Source organism: Temnothorax longispinosus, chromosome 1 (assembly GCF_030848805.1).
Source record: "Temnothorax longispinosus isolate EJ_2023e chromosome 1, Tlon_JGU_v1, whole genome shotgun sequence".
NCBI lineage: Eukaryota > Metazoa > Arthropoda > Insecta > Hymenoptera > Formicidae > Temnothorax > Temnothorax longispinosus.
In genome coordinates, this window is record NC_092358.1 from 23,591,688 (window position 1) to 23,613,664 (window position 21,977).

The window sequence follows — 21,977 nt, forward strand, 5'->3', positions numbered from 1 at the left end:
TGAATCTAATAATGTGTATCCGCAAAAGAAAATATTATAACTGCATATAATAATGAAAAAAATGTAACAGTGAATGTGTATAATTTAATAGCGGAATATTACTATTCATATTTGCCGAGTGAAACGAATTCTCAATAAACAAAAGAAAGATTGTTATTTGTTCTACTTGCTTTTCTACCTTGATTTTATGCATGATTAGGATACGATGAAATGAATATTCATGAAATTTTAATAAATTTTTGATGTTATGATAATCCTTATTTCATCAATTTTATTATCAGATATATCTATCCTGCGTAGCTAGGTAAAATCCGTAAAATATAATTTGTCTGTGTAAAATTCGCGAAGGAATTAGAGATCAGGAAATAAATCAGGTATATGAAATGAAATACGAGAGAAATAAATATAAATGCATATATTAAAGAAATTGTGGTGGAATTATAAAACACTTTCCTCTCTCTTTTCCGTGTCTCTCTACATGCAAGTTGAGCGGAAATAAAATCACGAGTTGCGAATAATATTGTACGAAATTATTCTCATTATCAGTAGATTCGTTTAGTTCTTTGAACATCGTTGCGGAAAGAGATGAACTTTTCTAGATTGCTACATTTTTAGATTTATTATTTTTATCCGTTGTTCATTCGCTGCATTTCTACATTACTTTTGCTTTTTTTATTTATTTTGTTTTCATTTATTTATTTATTGGCGGGAGAAAACATTTTATAACGATAGAAGCAAGTTACAAACATATCAGAATGTAATATTGATAATTTGAAGCAAATATTATTAGCGAAAACAATGATAATAATAACGATAATAATAATAATTTTCAATATTGAGGATTTAATGAAAAATACCGAAAAAGGAAACGTGGAATATCTCTTGATCGTTACAGTCTATTAGACTATCGATCAATCATGCTGTTTTCCACCCTCGGTTAACCGCAAACAATCCCGACCATCGCGACAATGTCGTCGCTCTAAATTAATTCGCCGCATAAAATGCAGAGACTCATAAAATATTGACACGGGAAATGTCACAAGATAGATTGGAGAACGAATGACAAGGATTAAAGACTGCATTGTCGTGCCTTTCGTAATATAATGTCTTTTATTTTCTCCTCTTTCCTTCTCTTTCTCTCTTTTTCTCTCTCTCCCTCTCTCTCATTCTCTCTCATTTTCTCTCATTCTCTCCAATTAGTTATCATTGAATCGAATAAAATTGACTCGCAAAATTACATGCTATAGACGGAAAGGATAAATGTTTACTTTCAGTCCGTATAGTTTTGATAGAAAACTATACTTTTCTGAAAAATATTATAGAAAACTGTCTTTTATATAGGAAAAATGAAGAATATAAATTTTGCAGAAAAATAAAAATACAGGTACGTACTTTAAAAACTTATATAAGATACGTCAGATTAATTATTAAATATATTATACATACTTAAAGCGATAGATAGCGCAAAAAGTTTCAGTCGAGTCAATTTTACCCCGACTCAATTCACTTATAGCCGCTGTCTTTCTCTCACACTCTCGTTCCCATTTCTTGTTCTCGTTCTCGCAATTTACATTGATATCTACATATCAGTCCTTTCATCGTGCGGTCTCACATTCGCACTTGCTGCGTGTGTCTGATCTGCCGCTAGACACTTTTTAAACGTCTATAACCGCCTTATAATTGCCATTTGCAGTGAGTCGCTAGAATCTCTCTTTTAAACGCTACGCTTTGTTTATTAGGCCCTGTGTACAGCGTGACTTAAGTTAAACCGTTGTTTCTTCAATGGGATGAAATTTTGTTCACGTCATCTCGGGATTGTCGGATACCAACATTTGCGCATTCGCACGAACAAGCGGTATATATACCAATTGAGTATTTTGCTGGTCGAAATGTCGTCTATCTTATATTCCATGGCATAATAGATGCGAATCGTTGATATCGCTAATAAAAGAACATATCTGGAAATGTTTTATCTCTGGAAATGATTAATCGAGAATTCTTTCGTTAATTAACGTCAAGTTTCTTTATGTCGAAAGGAAGAACGATCCAATAAAGGTTGAACTATTACTCGACTTATCTTTTTCTATATATTATTTTTTTTTATGAATGGCAGATTTAACTTAGCAAATAATAAATGTTAAATTTTTGATACCTTATTTTTTAGTACTGTGCTTTGATATTTTTACAAAATTCTTTTGCTATTTTGATATTTCCATTTGGTATGTTTCTTTTCTTGTTTTCTTTTTTTGTACATTACTTACGACCAGCCAAAACTTACTTGAACGGAAGCCCGATGAAATGTGTATTTAAACGCCTCGACAACAACAATTAATCACAACATATACATAGAAAAATAATACTCGTGTCGATGTGTCGAGAAAGGAACACTTTTGTCAGAAGAACCCGCCACACTTGCCTCAAGTTCGTATTTGGATGCGTATCATAATTTGCTTTTTAGTTGCCATAATAGAGGTCAATATTACATAGACCGTTTAAATTAAAGAAATTGTTATCACAATTAGGGACGTCAGTACGCAAATTAAAAATATATTCTTAGTCTGACTTAAAATTAAAATTCGTCTTCTTACTATTAATTAGTTGTGTTATAATAATGACCAATTAGATCAACAAACATTATTTATCTTTATTTAATGTTAGTGCAAGAACTTGTTGATCTCCTGTTAACGGCAACTTTTTAATTTCCGAAGTTGTCAATTTTTGTTTCTTTTCTTTCCTTTCCTCGCATGTCTAACGATTACGTTTCCGACATGGTTTCATATTCGTGGAGGAGAAACGCCGCCGAATGAATAAGTCAATTAAAAACCGTTCCAGATAATCGACGATCCGGAATAAAAGTGCGCTCGCGGCGATATTATTGACATCCCTAATTGCCTCTCTGCAACATAATTCCTTTTTTTTATCAACTCTACAATGACGACGCGCACAGTTTAGTCCGATATCTGCATATGTTCAGCGCTCGGAACATGTCTCGTTATTATCGCGACTGACTGTAACGGATATAGGATTAATTAACAATTCGAGGTACATCGAGATGCTGCTCGATAATTTTACCGAATCGGCCGTAAAAGCGGTGTCCGAACGAAACCAAGCTGCGAAAAGATACACGAGACACCGATTCAATATACTTTGACAAATTTTGTCAAAACTTGGAACATTGTAAAGTACGTAAAAAGAAAAAGAATCGTAAAAAAAATAATGATATATGTGCAACATATAATCCCTCCGACGATTTAATCCTTCTTTTAGAATTCTGTTTTTCCTTCTCGTATAAGCTGTGAGATCTGTAAAATTCTTTCTGCACGAACGAACATTTCGTTCAAAATGAAAAAGAAGATCTGTGCGGCGCGTCTTTTGCAGCGTATTCAGTTCTGGATTCGTCAGATTCCGTTTCAGAGGATTGCAAAAAGGACAATGTCTCCAACAAAGAGCAATTTAAAACCATCTTTTTATCTATCTCATAATTCGTAAATTCCTTCACAAATCCGAGCAAGTATTTTAATCTCCGTATTTTATTTAAATTTCTGTATCCTAGTTGTAATAGTCTTTCGGTGATCTTTCGCTACATCGTTGCATGCTGACGGTCTCTGACGCGTTCTCGTCTAGTTTTCTCTTTAACTTTGGCGAACTCACATATTTACGAACGACGGAGGCGAATTCGATGGCGAATTCAAAGGGTCTGCGATTTAAAGCTATTGCAGAGCGACTTGATTTCCGTGTACGGCGAGTTTCATTAAGGAAACGTAAAAAAGATGATTTGTCAGAAATTCCAGGATACACGGAAAAACCGTGCCTACTGGGGAATTACGCTAATTAGTGTCTTTACTCGGACGGTCCGCGTAACTGCGCACGTTACCCATAGTCTCCCTTTCTCTTTCTCTCTCTCTCTCTCTCTCTCTCTCTCTCTCTCTCTCTCTCTTTTATTCACTCTGTCACTCATTTACTCTCTCTTTCTCTCTCTCTGGAATGATTTTCCAGAAGCAGGTAGAGACGGTCGATTAAGTGGACCGTCACATTGATGCAGAAAAGGTATTCCGTACTGCGTTAACATTGCGACATTGCATTTGTCGGTGTCTTATTGAAAATAATATCGCGCGCAGTCAAACTGTATATAATAAAATAATAAAGTTGAAATATATCGAACTAAAGGTGAGCCGTCATGAAAAATAACAACTTCTAAATATAAACCGTAACGTTTTTGTTCTTCATTTTTTTTTGTTCTTTAGTCCGTTAACTGAAATTGTTATTTTCAATATAATTGGTCTCCAGTTCGTTATATTTCGATTTTATAAAAATCAAGCCTTTTTCTCATTTATTATTTTACGTGTGTTCTCTTTATTTTCACTATTATAGAATATGGGTCAAGAAAGATACTACGATTTTCGATTACCAGAAGTATACAGAGTTACATCAATATTTGTTGCTGTAATTATTGCAAGCGATATTTTCCCCATGATTGGAAGATAGTGAAAGAGAGTACTCGAACAAAATACGGAATACCTCTACAGATACATATATACTAGGATGACATAAGTAATCTATTTTCTATCTAAATATATATCTTTACTTCTTTGAAGAATAAACATGCGCTAATAATATAAAACAAATTATATTAATAAAATTTAGTAAAGTCCTCTCTATGTCCCTTGACTCGAATAAAAAATTCAATCTTATTATTCGAAGAAATAAAAGTATATATGAGTTGACTATTTAATTATGTCACCCTACGGTGTATTCTCGGCTCAAATTTCCTATCATGTACACGCAAGCGACACGTAAAACACACAGAACTCGATGCCAATACATGTTATATTTATTATTATACTTACAAAAACAACGAGCCACTCACGCTTCCGTTATTATAATATTTACAATCCGCCTCTGGTTATTGCTATTATGGTACATTTATACAGGCAAAATGGCGCACGCGATGGGTGTCTTCTTATCCTGCGTGTTGATCCATCGCGGCGTTATTGTTTCGTGATTACGATAATGTTACATACGGCCTCGCGTAACGTTAATAAGTATCTCGTGTTATATATATGGTACAGCCTCGCGTATGCCGGTGTGCGCTAATAATTACATCTAATTAGCGCTAGCCGACCGTCTCGACGTATGTACAGAGTAAACACAGATTAACTCCTCTTTTACCCCCTCGTGCCTTGCACGTATACTATATACATCCGCATTCCGTGTAAACTTCCGGCGTCGCTCTCCTTGCGCGAACGTTGACTGTTTAATGGCTTACGCAAATATCTTGCTTTCAAATAGAGAAAATTATTAGCATATATTCAGAAAACTTCCATATATAGAACACTTTTTCTCTTTCGTTAATTTTCTGCAAATATTCGCAAATTAATAACCGCTGTTGTAAATTTTCTAAAAATTCTTTTAATTATATATGATATTCGGTGGATTCCTTTTCGTCGTCGACGCCGAAAGAAGATTCCAGGTTTTCAGCCTCACAATCGTCACGTAGATCGAAGCATATCGATGATAATCGTTCAGTAATAGCGTCGATTATATTCGCTAATACCCGTTTTAATGGCTCCGCTCTTGGAAAGCATCAATTTTGATCTTGAATCTCTCGAAAGCGTTTGTCGCGTGCCTCTCGAGGCGATATGATAGCACATGGATTACACATTACCGGATGTATTTTGGGATGCGATTACGTGGAAGGCAATTACGCGCAGTCGATCGTCGCTCGAACGATGACTATGGTAGTATTTGATAGGAACTCACACTTCAAAGACCGCTAATTCGCGATTAACCCTTTAGATTTAATACAAATTTTTATTCCATCTTAATATGTGCAATTCTAGTTTAGAAGTAACATATTTAATATTCTTATTTTTTAAATTTAATTACGGAGACATAAAAGTCCCAGTAAGTCATAAAGTTAAAAATTTCAAGTCATAATCTCTCAAATAAATATTTCAAAACAACTGTCTTAAGATATTTTTATAGATTGAAAATTTCAAATCCTGTTCGTAATTCGTTGCATAATTTATTGCTTTTTTGTTACAATTATATAAATATTATTTAAAAGATACAATTTATATGTAACATATCTCATTAAAACAGAAATTGTTATACATGTTGGTCAGATGGGAATAATCTACAAGGTGCGTATTACATGATGATTGACAATCAATGTAATGATTAACACCGTGTGCTACACGCACGAAATTGCGAATAAGTGACGTGCGAAGTAAATATATCCGAGCAATAAGGGTTAATTGCGAACAGCGTCGATTGACGTCCAGAAATCGCTGGAACAAAGCGGCTCGATTTCGTTTTGGCTGGAGATTTTGGTTGGAGAGAAAAAAAAAAGGACTTTGAACTCGCCTTTCGAGGGCGGATTTTTCGGAGTTGTGTCGAACTACACGAATTGCGAGGGTGTCTTCCAGCAGTGTCCGGCGCAGCAGGGCAAGGCGCTCTTTAGGGTATCCTTGAAGGCGTCACGGAAATCGCGGTTGAAGTACGCATAGATGAGCGGGTTCAGGGCGCTGTTGAAGTAACCTATCCAGAAAAGCACCGATACCACCGTATCCGGGGTATAACAGGCCTCGCCGCACAATGACGTCGTCAGATACCTGAAGAATAATAAACAAAAAAACTCACTTTTTTCTACATTCGAAGCTAATCGAGGAAGTTAGTTGTTAAATTTATTTTTTAACACTAACTATTATAAAGTTACGAAAAAAAATTATTTCCGATTTGTCTTACACATTCATATTTTAGAAAATTAAATTTAGAATTATATTTTAAGAAATCAGAATGTAATTTAACACATTTCTTAAAATACTGTATAATACGAATAATTTATCTGAAAAATATAGATGAAATGAGTAAGTTTTAGTCTTGTAAGTTTTATAAAAGAAGATTAATATAGATGATTCATATTATCCCTATTCATTCTATCTCTATTCTTTCATTGATCTGTTACACAAAAAGGCATCAGTCCTTCACTTTCACCTAAGAAACATAATACTATACACGCAACACAATAACGTAAATCGTTAAAGACGATTTTCTCACAAAGAAGAAAGCGTTTTGGGAATACCGTGGTAACATTAATAATCGAGACGGTAAGAGGACTGTAAATCTGTAGGGAAAAAGGTCAAGAAGCCGCATATCTTGAAAATGCGAATATAGATACATATAACATCCAGATATTTATGGGATTTGTTTCATGCCAAAACTACATCCGGGGAAAACGAGTTTTCTCTACGCGCGCCTCATGTATTTTTCTACAAGGATCTGCGTTGAGTATTTTGCATATAGATGCGTCTGCTGCATTATGCGCAGATTTCAAATCAATATTTCAATATTGCCTTTTCTACGTGGGTGAAAATCGACGTGAAAATAAGATTCATGTTTGGAATTCAGCACGCGCGGCGCTCATAATTTTGCAACAAAATTTGAAATTTCCTGCGATTTACAGACGTTATTACGCTCGCAAAAATACAGCATAAATTCTGAGAGTTTTGTTTAACGAGGCAGATGTCCGGAGGTATAGCTCTAAACAGAAACTGTTCTAATTATTCCGGCAACTCCCGGAGTTATCACGTCAGTTACCGGTCTAAATTGAGAAGAATGGTGCTTGTATTTCAATGTAGTTGTTTCCAATTTATTTCACAATTAAATTAATGAAATACAAACAGAAAATAATAAATAATTTTAAAATTATTTTATATAACGAATGTTTTACGCGCTTTTCTCTAAGAAAAAATTAATTCCACGTATATCAGAAAGTTTATGTTACGTCATTGCCTGATTAGCTGGATATTCTAATACATAAATCGAAATCATGGTAAGAATGTAATGCGAGCATATTTTCAATCATATAATCATATCATTAATGCACGAAGCATCGATCGCGATACCGAAATAGCGCGATATTAAATGGATCGACGTGGCTTTGTGGTTACAGTTATCTCCGTTTGACGAAAATTATAAAGCCACCGACATCAATCAAACAAATTGGACTTTGAAAACGCAGTTGATCTCTTTTGTACAACTATATATATCCGCTCCTACGGATTTATCCCGCCCCGTATTGTTTTCCAATATATCTCTATTATTATTTCTATGTTGTGCGCCACGCGAAACACATGTCACGTGTAGGAAGAAAAACAATAAGTATATATCGGGCACTCAATAAAATAAAGATATACAAATATTAGCAGATTTAACGAGATTCGATACAAAGGAATTTAAATAATCATAAATGTGAAAGGGGGAATTAAAGAGGACCTACTAATCAACATATTCGGACATTTCTGAAAAAGGAATAACGTCAAATTATTCATGCGTTAAGAGAGAGCCGATCACGTACAAAAGTCGATAACGCGATTCGAAAAATGGCCGAACTTCGAAACTAACGCGAGCTTTAGGTCAGTAGAGTGATGCGCTTTGTGCATTTGCATGAATAAAAACCGAGTTGCAAAATCGAGGATGTTCCGTCGTATACGTCCACATATCTCTGCATTGCTTCGCTCTATTTCCATAGAGAGCTCATTTTCCGGCGGAACTTTATTCGGAATATTTATTCGTCATTCGCTGTTTAACGAAATTTTCGTGAATTCTATTGCCAGGCTAATATTACGCATTTAACGAGAACCATTTTAATGGGTAGTATTAAAACAATAAAATAAAATGAGATTTTATATGCAATTGTACAGAGGTAGAATTATTTATATAATTTTGCTAATTTTATCGTAAAATATAATTTTATAACTATCTGGCTATCTATAAAATTCATTAAATCTTATCAATCTGATCTAATTTTAATGGTAGGTAATTCTGAGAAGCTAGTCTATAAACGACGAATTTTCCGTAGTCACTTAAATTTAAAGTACTTTTACTTATTCTATTTTAAACTAATATATCTTTTATTCTTGTTTCCAGGTGATCCTAAATTATTTTACTGCGAAGTCTGGGCACTAAACTCATCTAAGTGGTAAGTGACCACATCAAGTATAATCATTGCATGCCTAAAGGGGTTTGCACCTCAGGCAAACAAGCCTCCGAGACACCTATTCAATCTATTCGCACAGACCGCGCGGTGTCTGTCTCCTGTATTTTTGCATTATCTATTTTGAATTTTAGAGCAGAAACGCTCCGAGACAAGCTAAGGATTTTTTTCCGTCTCTCGAGTTTCCCTAAGAGAGATCTTCATATTCCGCTACGGTCGCGACGCTTAGTCAAGCAAATAGTCAAACTGCGAGCAAGCTTGCGGAGAGAGTAGGGTAAGCCCTCGGCAAACTCCATAGAGATGCACTTTCCGAGCTTGCATTAATAAAACATGGGGCAGACGAGACTGTCTCTTCCTCCGCTAACTTTGAACATTCGGCATCAGCAAAGCTGTCTCTCTCTCCTTCTCCCTCTCTCCCTCTCTCTCTCTGTCTTCTTCCTTCTCTCGCTATCTCTCTTTTTCTCTTTGTCTCTTTTTCTTGACGTTAATTCGAAAAATCCTACAGCAACATTTCTACGAAGCAAAGTCGCCAAGTGAATCTCCACTAAAACTATTTTGTTCGATGAGATTTTGCGCTTCGCTGCGTTCTTTCTTTTAAAGGAATTCGAGGCATCATTAGAGATCTGTTTATTCAGTATATACACAATTGGAAAGTTTAAAATAGTAAATAAATTTTTCATAAAAACCTTATTACTTTTTAATATATGTATTTGAAAAGATTAAGATAGACACTTCAGATTTACTATTAACTTGATAGGAGACCAATACTTAAAAATGTTTAATTTAGGAATATTTAAATTGAATTAATTCCATTTTTTTTTCTTTAGATTAATGAGATTTAAAACAAACAACTAAATCAAAAACTTGTTCCTCTTTTTTTTTTATTTGATTTGAATATTGATCTTTTCTTCTTTTTTTATCGAGAAACGTCTCTTAATTTAATAGAATAAAATTTTAATGAAATTATTTAAAAATTCTTCTGATTAAGCTTATCTCGATAAAGATTCCGTAAAAATTTCCATAAATGTTATTGAATTTTTTTCAAAATTGATACTTACCAGAGGAAGAACGGTAACCAACAGAGAAGAAACGCCCCCATAATTATACCGAGTGTTCTCGCAGCTTTATGTTCGGCTCGCCAACTTTTCGTTTGCTGTCGTATCGAAGTGCCTGAAACACAAAAATAGCCAAATTATGTCGTAATGCTAATTTTTTGAGCAGTTTATTATTTTAGTTATAGTTCAGTCAAATAAGGATCTTTCAATAAGTTTAAATGTATCTTATATGAAAATAGATTTAAGAAAAAAACCTATGTTGGATGAAATATCACAGTCTTTTATGGAATAATTATTATATCTGTAATTATGCATTAAATTTTCCCGCTCTGTAGATATAACGTAGATTTATCGGTGAAGTGTGAAGCATGAGTATTAACGTATTATACGTTTCCATCGCACGCGTTGAATTGGTAAATTATAATTCAAATTCGATGGGAACAACGTTGTTTATATAATTACCACTGCAAAATATAAACTAGATTCGCGGACATGCCGTTCTAACGATAATATTAATATATTAATGGTTCTTCTAACATGATATGCAATGTTATAAGTATTTTTCTGTAGAAATCCATTGTCGTGTTAATGAGATTCAGTTACACACATAACTTTCAACCTTTAATTAGTCATGTGTGTTCGTAACGACCTCATTTGTTCTGCAATTTGGCGAAGTCAAATTGATTATTGATTACTCGAAATTAAACGGAAGCTCATATTAGATTATTAATTTGTATAATTAATTTCTCTTTTTTTTTGTAATTAATTCTTTCTTTTTTCTTTTTTCTACTTTAGTGATTTTAATTTCAAAAATTATAAAGTTAAAAGAAAGAACGAGCAATTCAATCATTGTATTTTATGATTAAAATCATTACATTTTATGGTTTTATTTAATTTTCGAAGCATACCTACAATTTGATTTTTTTTGTATTTTATCTTTTATGGCTTGATTTGAATTTTTAAGTCCCGCTTATTTAGAATATTAATTAATGAATGTTGGCGATTATACAATTATAACGAAAATATAAACGAATTAATTTGAATATTAATATAAAGAATTGTAATTATTTATTAAGCAATATTAACACTTTCACTGCCAAGCGGAATAAAAAAAATTACGCCCTCAGACCAAGGTTGCTTTTTTACCAGGTGCTGTATTTTATTGCCGATTCTTACAGTATTTATGCTTTTCTGTTTTTTTTTTACAGCTCATTGACCTGATTACTCGGTGTATTATTTACGATACACCTGGTCTGCGTGGTTAGGTTTTAGGTGTATCGTAAATGATACACGTGGCAGTGAGAGTGTTAAAAATATATATCGATATAAATAATTTATTAATCATAATATTAGTAGAAATATAGTGAATTATTTTTTAATTTATTAAAAATAAATTCTGTATTTGAAATTATAAAGTGATTTTATTACGTCAAATCAGCGAAAAATTTCATGTAAATTTTTCGTTAGAGTGAAAATATTTGATTTAAATTAGGTGCGCCACGTCGCGCAGAGTTTGAGAAAAGAATAAAATAACTTCAAAATTATCGAATAATTTGTTTACATCGTTTCAATCCTTGATTTATTTAATTGTAATAAATTTAAAAATATAATGCAGTTAAAAGTATTGATTTGCAATAAAAATTCAGGTAGTAAAGCATTAATCGATAAGTTCAACAACGAGATTTAATGAAGAATACCTATACTGTCTCTCTTTCTCTCTCTCTCTCTCTCTCTCTCTCTCTCTCTCTCTCTCTCTCTTTCTCTTCCTGTACCTCTCATATTATCATATTTTTTTCTCGAGGTTCTCCCGAGAGCTTTCCTGCAAAAGCCATTAAAAGCCGGCCTACCCAATTCTGATATAATTACCTTGCACAACGTACCATCGAGCGTTGTTATCGTAGCGCACAACTGCGATAATCGCACTACGAGCGAACATCATCATACACGAAAATTTTTCCACAAGCAATTAACACGCACTAGCCATTTAATCTCGTCTGTCAGTGTGTTCCGCGAGAAAGTTTCTCTCGACGTGAAAAAGCTCTCTATGAGTAGGTAAGAATTTTTTATGCGTACCTATATAGAAAAATGGTACATACGTATATTCCGTCCAACGAGAGATCATGGTTGATCAAACATAAATAACGACAGGGCACAGAGCCGCAACAGGGTGTTCGCGTTAAAGATGTATGCCAGATAGCTATATATAGTATAATTTTGTTTTCTTGATTAAACAGTGTAGAAATAATCTCAGAAATTATTCATAAACAACATGATATCATTGGGACAAAAAAAGCATAAAAATCGCAATTTTGTCCCATTTTTGTACTTGATATTGTTTAAATAAATTATTAAAAAATTGAAACAAAAATATAACCAGAAAATCTTAAAAAACCGTAATTGCAATTCTTGATGTCATAGAAGTGTACCATAAAAATTTCATTTATTTTTACCGTACATGAGCAGAGATACATATTATGATATTTACATAGGAAGTATATCTATCGAGATATCTATATATATATACAATTTCTGTAACTTTTAAAGCAAATATCTCAGAAACGGGTCGGACAATCGATCGCAAATTTGACACAGGTTTTTGGGATACCTATATAAGTGCACAATCTCTGTAAATTTCAGCTTTATCCTGTTATTTTGACATAAGCGACATCCATCTTTAAATTATTTTTATTTTTAATAGTGTTGGACAATATCTATTAAAAATAAAAATAATTTTACACGAACACCTTGTTACGACTCTGTGTCCTATCGTTATTTATGTTTGATCAACCATGATCTCTCGTTAGACAGAGTATAGACACATTTGTCACTTGAAAATTTAGTAAGTCGTATTTGTTAGAGAATTTAACATTCGACATAAACATATAACTAGTTTTGCAAAATAATTATAAATGTAATAGTCTGGTATATTTTATATATTTATATGTATATTTCTTATTCTTCACAAGTTTGTTTAATCCCACTGCTAAGCGTAATTGAAACAAAATCATGAAAAGTATTTCTAAGAAAAAAATTATTAGCTCGACCCTTTGATAGCTCGATATAGTAAAAGCTTAAAAGTTTCGTCAGTTTGCAAGTTAGAAATCCTGAATCTCTAAGCACTCTTCCGGATGTGCAGCGGGACCTCGAAAACCGCAGACAGAGCGAATTCACTTGGGGTTATATCCGAGAAGTGGGGAGACGGAGTAGTTGTTGTTTAGATAATACGGGAAGGAAGGGTGTCTGTCCGGACAGAAGGCTGAAGGGTTCGCGTGCTCGGACGTACTGAGGCAGATTTAGGTTGGTTGGTCGATGCTCAGCGCTTTCGTGCAATCAATGCGCTCGTCTATCAAGATATAAGAAGTAAGAAGCGCCGCTGTACATACAGGGTGGTTTCAGCGAGAAAATGCAAGTGCTTTGCCGGCGAATTTTAGTATCAATCTTCGGTGGCAAGTGTAATATCAATTTATTAAAGATTAAATGTAAAATTACATAAGCGAGAAAAAATGTCTTTTGGATTCTGTCGACGTAGAATATTAGCGCGTATATGTTATGATAATTTGACATTAGGTATGTTAGAAAATAATTTTAAGATGATCACTAAAAATGAGAATTTTATGTATATGTACAATACACATATAATATCTATTAAAATACACATATATAACATCTATTTCAGAATTAATTTATTTTCTTAATAGAAAAAATTTGGATTTATATAATATATATACTCTTAAAATGTGTATCTATATTAGCCTTATTGTATAACTTTAGAAAATTATTTATCTTGTTTTATGTTTTATTAATTACTGTATACGGCATTTCGTAAAAACACATAACATATATATCTTCTCTAATTACTGAATATTCAAATTTTAAGTAAAAAAATCTTACAAGTCTCATTCTTCGCAAGATGTTTGAAAATTATGATACATGTATCACACACGTATTCGATGTTTTCTTTGTTACTAATCACCATATGTATGTGCATCACGCGCGCACGGCACAGTCGGAGATGCAAGACAATCGCGACCCTATTTCGCATCGCATCTTGCAAGCTAAAGCTGCGTCTTAATATGTCGCTCGTTACTTGGTGTCTCCGGGGAAATATCTTTAACGCTTTTGTGGCCTAATTTTCTTTTCCATCTTTTTAAAGCGGATCGGTAAGTAGATATATCAGCGAAGAACAATGATATGCTATCGCAATCTCTTCAGCCAATGAGAATTTTACAGAAGAAAAATGAAACGGTGTATGTGAATTTGTTTATATATATTCTGTATTTTTAGTGAGTAACATATCTGATCATAATTATACCACTTGTGTAAAATTTACAGAAGTCTTATCATTTATTTTTTATTCGTATATTTATAATTCATATATTACATATATATTATGTATATGTGCTCTTAATCAATTATGATATTTCCTTATATTCGTTAGTGAAAGTAAATCATAATTATATAATTAAAATTGTATAAAAATTTTTGGCGCATTACAATTGAAAATTTTTGATAATACTTTCTTTATTCAGTAAATTATAATATTTCTGTAATTTTTGAGAAACTACAAGGTATTAATTTTCAACATTATCTAATATATATGCTATATAATTGTTTTTAATTACTTCTCTCCGTCTTCTCTCCTCTCTGCACACTACGCTGTGTGTATATTACATATGCTATAATAAATGCAGTCTTGTTACAAACGACACGATAACGAACGGATAATAATGACTCAATTAAAGCATAATCAATAACGGGTTGAAAAATGGACCCGCTCAAATTACGTTCTTTGACACAATATCCCGTTAAACGTCGCATTTTTCCACGCGCGAACTCCGAGCCGGGTTATAATCACATAATGATGGACTTATATAATTATGATGATAAAATTTCATCACCGTGAGAATTGTCCGACAAAATCCCACCGGCAACAAGGAGATGTTTTTACTGAACTTTATGAAGATTCTCTACTCTCTCGTCGCTCCATTTTCGTCCACAATACGCCGACTCTCGTCGGCTTTAGAAATTACATTGGTTTTATTTTTCACTAACTGACAGACGGACAGGCAGATGGACTGGCTATTAAATGTACAACAGGTCAGTTCCAAGCTGACCCTTCCAGACTCCTGGAATTTATTTTTTCCCAATAAAGAAGTTGAAGAATTGTATAATAATAATTATACGTAATAGAATTTCTCTAGTTATAATTTTATAAGTTATGTGTAATACCCTTATATATATTGTAGTAAGAATGCTTGTAATATAGGTATTAGGCGATTTGGTCACCTTTTATTTGAGATGGATGGTGATTGGATGGCTACTTGGTATTATTGTCGCGTTTCTCATTGTACAGATCAATGAACAAACGGTACCGCAAATTTGACACGTCATCCGTGTCGTGTCAGGTTTACCCCTCGAGATAGCGACCACGAGGCTTTCGCCCGAATGTCAGATGCGATAAGACTTGATTGTAACGGATGAAATACACTCAATAGAAAATATTAACGTTAGTAAAAAAAAGTATGGATAAAATAATAATAATAATAATAATAATAATAACATCAACAATCTTTTTCTTCTAAAATTAATAGACAAAGTAAAATGGATAAATAATTTTCACAACATATTAAAGTTTATTTATAATTTTTTTATGAATTATAATGTCCCAGTAAATTTTTAGCGATATTTATAATAACTTTTAGTATCAAAGTCATTAATTGCAAAATTATTTTAAAAACGTTTATTTAAGTTTAAAAAATATATAAGAAAAGATCGTACATATTAAAGTTACTAAGGTGGCAGGAAGAAACCTAAATTTTCGAAGTTAATTTCTTATGCATACAGACATAATACTTCTCGATTATCGCTAATAATTCCATTTCCTTTTTCTACGATATGTACTTCTGTCGTCCATACTAACTGAAACGAATTGTTTCTTCTTGCCGGTCGTGTCTATTATTGGGAACGTGATTCGCGAGGAGATGAGATTGATACAGATGTTGCATATCGAGTTGCCGCCACAGAGACACACGATATAGATCTCCATGGAATGTTTCGCGACGGAGCTGTGCGCATTATTCTCTCTCACAACAGCCAGACATTATTGTCCTCTGTGGAAAAGACTGTTCTGCTAGAGGGAAAAATAAAATAACTGTAGAAAGAGTATTGGGAGCCAAATTCACTTCTAGATCCTTTCTATATATAGAAGCTATATAAGATATAAGTTTTATTTTATTTTATTTTATTATATTTTGAAAAATATAAGTTTTTACAGTAACAGTGAAATTATATATAATGCGGAAAATTGTTGTGATTTTTATTTTCAATTTTCAGCAAAAAAAATAATTTTCTTTTAGTTATATATATATATTCCCTCTATTATTATATAAATTGTTACATAAATATATATTATATGAATTTTATTATTATTTTCCCTGCAATATTATTATATTATTATATACATTTTTGCGCGTGCTACAGTAATATCTAGTTCAACCACTTATAGTATCTGTAATGGCAAGACGTGATAGTCTCCTCTTCAGGAGAGGAATGAAGTTTAACGCGTGCTCAATCGAACTCGCATCGAGATTTGACCCCGTGATATCGCTCAGGGGGTTAATAGGCGTGCAACGTGCAACGTTAGCTGAAATGCACCATCCTCGGAAATCGGCCTACGCCTTCGTTCCATCTAACCGCTTTAATGATGCATCCCTGACGCGGTTGCACGTATATATAGACGTAGACCGCGTCACACATACGCACGCGGGAATGATATGTACTTAGCTAAATGTCGACGTCTCTGAAAGGCCTTTCGCAAAATTAGGTCGCGAGGTGTACGAGAAGGCGGTGCGCGGGCCTACGGCGCGAATCAGGTCATCGTTCTATATATCGATTCGATTCGATTGGAACGATTTTGAAGAGCCTTCGCGAAAATATAAGTGATGTTATTGAATAATAAAACTAATCCGATGTCGCGATGGAGAATTAAATTTATGCTGGTTGATTTAAGAATGCAAAGAATGTTAAAAATGTTACATGCGCGTGTAATCAGATATTTACACGTACACATATACATATAAACAATATGTTACAAAATAATCTCGTGAAATCCGTGTCACGAAAAACAAACGAAAATAAATAACAAATAATCAGAACCATAAATCAACATCAATCCAACTCCTAAATGTGATATAACAGAAAAAAAGAGCCATAAATCACTTATGATGATACGTAGCATGCTTCTTGGCAGTTTCTGAATTATTCCTAATGTTTTTGAAAGAAGAATCTTATAGAAAGAAAAAGAAAGATTTTTAAAAAAGATTCTTTTAATAAAATTGATAATATTAATCAAATACTAAAAATAAAATAAGACTTTAATGCTAAATAATTTTTCACGAAAATAATAAATCTCTTAATGGAAAAAATAAAAAATAAATCTCTTGATAGAATTGTAACAACTTAATGAGTTTGATGGATAATGGCGAAAATTTTTATGGAATATTTTGATAAGTTAAAAACAAATATATACAAAGTATGTAAAGTAGATTTTTAATTTTGATATAAGATTGATATAAATTGGCCGTCATCGATAAAAAGCAATTTTCGCCAATGTTGTTCTAGACTCCTCCCATAAAATTGAAGTTCACGTAGACACAATCACGTTAAGCTGTCGATACTTCACGGTCGATTCGCCTGCCAATAAGCTTTTCATTTAGCCGCCACGCTTTTATCATCGATAGACACACATTATGGCGTACCTTCGCGCAAGTCGTAAAATAGAAAATGGAAAAGATCGGAACCCCTCTCGTGAACGTCCGGAATGATGAATCGTACAAAGCGGCAACTGATCCAGCACTGTTCATTTTGCGGAACGAGATACCATAATCCGGCAAAGCCACCCGGGTGCATTACCCCATACAATTCTTCGGGATAAAAAAGCGTCTAATCTCCCGAGGTAAGTTCGGCTCGCCTCTTTTTATTTTATTTTTTTTTTTTAGAAATTGATAAGAAATACACGTGAGATATTCAGGTAATTGGGAGATATTAATTGGAAATTTAAACATTTCAGTATTGGAAGTATTTCTGTTAATTAGCAAAATTATAATATCTGTTATTAAATATCACTTATTTACGGAAGTATGTCCTGACGTAGGATATGACATCACTAACATTTGTTGTTGATTATCTTTGTAATTACCTCGATTTTATCATTAAGTAAAAATATAAGCCTGTAGAGATTGATGTATTGTGTGTTTCGAAAAAATAGATGTGTGTAAGTAGATCGCTTCTGTCACTGATATTGATTGATTTTCTTTTATCGTCCTCTATGCTATAACTATCAAGACCGTTGATATATTAGGTACCCAACAAAAAATTGGTGGACCCTTCGTCAATGAGGTACGCGCGTAATATCGGGGGTTGGATATGATTACCTCCTACGCACTATATCTAACTTAGAGAGCACCATTTTTCTGATCTTGTTGGAAGTTGATTAAGATTTATTTGACTTATTCCAAATTCGAGATTTGGTATCAATTTTGTTTCAACGAGAATGTCGAAGCTGTATAATTTTATAGAATAATATAGCATAATTTTGTAAGTTTTTATTATATAAAATATAAACTGTTAAAAGTTTTTTGTTAAATAATTCTAATAATTTTAATATCATATTTAATTCTTTCATTCATATATTAATACTTTATTGTTTTCGAGCAATCAATAAACGGAAAATTTTTGATAAACTTGAGGTCCGGGGAAAAAAACGGAATTGATTTTTCCTAAATAAAAATGTCGAGACTTTTATAATTTCTATTATAGATTAGGATAAGAATGGATTTTATTTGAGTCAGTTAAAGAAAAAAAATCGGATCAAAAATTTTCAAAATAGAGAGAAACTTTTCAATTTTCAGGGAAATTGAAAGACCCTTTTAATAACTCTTCCTTACCCTAATTAAAATAAGAAACCTGAGACATTTCTATATGCTTGATGATTTAGTATCGGATGGATGGAACGGACTGATTATTTATTTCTACTTATTTCCAGTCTTTAATTTGCGAAGTCGTTCGCGAAAGGTTCGATCCTATGAATGAATCAGAATGAAACTAGACTAGCGAGTAACGCGGCATTGCGAGAAGGGCAGCCTCGATCTCTCGACCCAGCAGCAGGCTGAGGTAGGTCAGTGAACGCGACTGCAGCAGCCAGCCAGTCAGCCAGCTCCAACGGGAACACCCTCCCGTCCGGGGTAGCACCCTCTCGCCCGCGACTTGTTCGCTCAATATCTGGTGAATGCGTTGCAGAGGTGAGAGGAAACCGAATTGGAAAGAGAAAGAGAGAGAGGGGGGGTGGGGCAACCCTTCCAGGGGAACCGATAGGTAAACTGCAGACAGAAGAAGAAGGGGTGATAGTTTACGTTACAGTCACGAGGATTCGCAGAGGAATCTCCCGCACTTCTGTCTATCTGGTATTCGTACGTCTATTCGAAATATATTAATCACATATCTATTAATCTGATCAGTCGCGCGAAAATAGAACAGGGACTGTTGTTCGATTGTGTGAATGAAGGCACTTTGCATCACAATTATGGCCCTTAATGAGATTTAGTAATTCTGAATTCGTCAACCTCTGAGGGCTTTAAAAACTATCACCAGCGCTTTCATTTGCGTGGAACTTCGCTCCAACGAACTTTTAATGGGGTTGGTAGCGAGGATACCTAAAGTTGAATGTTAAAAGTGGCGAAACGAGATGAAGTTTGATCGAATTTGTAATTTTTAACGTTATGTACCTTTGTAACTGAACTTCAGATTGAAATTGTAAGATAAGAGAGAGAGAGAGAGAGAGAGAGAGAGAGAGATCCAACGCAACATCAATTTATTTAAATGAAATCTTACAATAAGTCGAGCTTACTAAAAATAACAATCAATATATATACAGCAATAAAAATCTTACTACATTAAATATAACAAATAATAACAAAACTGATACAATTTCAAGAAATTAAATCTGATGAAATAAAAATATATTTGATGTGCGTCTTAAAATAGGATTTACTTGAAATTATAAGAAGGTTTAAAAGTAATTTTTTTTATTTTAAATTTTGAGAACGCACATATATACATATATTTGTCATAATATGTATTATTCTAATCAGGACGTAATCTCTATAGCATCTATAGATGGCGACATGGTTGGAATCATCTCGATTTGTGGCTCGAAACAATGTCTATCGTGATTCGCATTCGCGGCGTGTACACGCATTATATCTACGTATACATTAATTGCAATTTGCCGTAACCAGATTGCCTGTAAGCTGACAGCTGTATGGCCGTAATATTCCTCTGTAGAAGATATCATAATCCAGTAATTGATACGCGCGTTTCCGAAACTTGCTAGCAAAATAATATTTTTCCTGCGAAATGATACATAAAGTATCGATTGTGACTGCCACAGGTGTCAAATGTTTTTGATAGATTATATTTTATAAATTTTGCAAAAACAACGTCAGTTTTAGCCGCTTTTACAAACGAAAAAGAGAGAGGGGGGAAAGAGGGAGGGAGGGCGCGCGCGCGCGCGAGAGAGAGAGAGAGAGAGAGAGAGAGAGAGAGAGAGAGAGAGAGAGAAGAAAGACTGTGAATAACGAAAATCCTGTGACAAAATCGTGCAATATGTTTTGAAATATTTCTCTCTTGATATCGCAATGTATTTTGATCCATTTGTATACTGCAGATATTTAAGCCTTTATTCATTTTTATATTAAAAAAAAAGTATTTGAAAGTTTTTATTGCGTATAACGAATATTTTTATTTAAAATCGAGTAACACGCTAAAAGCTATTTGCACGAAAATGTCGACAATTATAGTTGCAATTTTGGTAATCTATTTAAACTTTATATTTTTAAAAAGAATATTAAATAGTGAAATTAATTTAAATTAATATTGACAAATAACCAGTCTTAAAAATAATTTTAACAAACCCAGCAAAGAAATGCAAGTATATTTAACAAATAAACTAAATTTTTATTTGTCCGATTATTATTATTCTTGTTATTATTTATTGTTATTTGCGTAAATAATTTCGTATTCGTATCAATTATTACATTAGTTAATATGGAGAGATAATGAATTTGATGCTATTATCGACATTTCATTTGTACGAATTCGGCATTATTTAGTATAATGTTACGTGCAATTTTATTCTGTATTATTAGGTAATTTTATTTTATTATTTGTAATCAGATTTATATTACACACACAAACACGAAGAATACATATCATACGCAGTTATTCTACACGTTGTACGACGTTATCGACGCCCTCGCGCCGTGTAAAATATAATGCATGATGCATTGCTGGATGATCTATTACTAGATTATATGATCTATTACTAGACGTGTTTACTCTCTCTTGGCTCGCGAACGACGAGCAAAGACTATGCTACTCCGCGGATTACACGTCAAAATTAGAAACATGACTTCCTGACGTTATTTTCATGTGCGAAGCGATGGGACGCCGGCTTGTAAGTGAGCAATAGTGAGAAAGAGGAAAGTGGGGAAGACAGAGAGACAGAGAGAGAGAGAGAGAGAAATCTCACGAGCTTTCAAATACCGCGTACGAGGACACGAGAGAACTGCTAGAGATGTAACATCGCACCGTGATATTAAAGGGAACGCGAAACCGATCGATTCATCTCAGCGTCTAGCAAAAAAATGCATTTTTTATTAAAAGCAATCCACCGCGATTCTTTCTTCGCGGGCGTGCGAAACGCGCGAAGTGTACCTGCAAAAAAATCCGCAGGGACGAGAATTACTCGCCCCTTTTTTTTCTATCCGCCATCAGATAAAGCGCCACGGGAAGTGTGCAGGAATTTTTATCTTCCTTTTTTGCAGAAGCGTCTCGCCACTCTTATCTCTCGAAGCGGGGAAAATAAT

General features: G+C 33.5%; 1 protein-coding gene across 7 annotated transcripts in view; it reads right to left on the reverse strand.

Annotated features, from left to right (window-relative positions):
- Window positions 1-400: 400 nt before the first annotated feature.
- LOC139819429 (octopamine receptor beta-1R) overlaps window positions 401-21,977 on the reverse strand; it is a 120,742-nt gene continuing 99,165 nt past the window's right edge. For all 7 annotated transcript variants that reach the window (XM_071788771.1, XM_071788751.1, XM_071788760.1 and 4 more), the window contains 2 exons: window positions 10,057-10,168; window positions 401-6,614 (listed from right to left, as the gene is read on the reverse strand). In XM_071788771.1, the coding sequence (XP_071644872.1) occupies window positions 6,401-6,614; window positions 10,057-10,168 (326 nt within the window). In that variant the 3' untranslated portion in view covers window positions 401-6,400. The remainder of the gene's footprint in view (window positions 6,615-10,056; window positions 10,169-21,977) is intronic.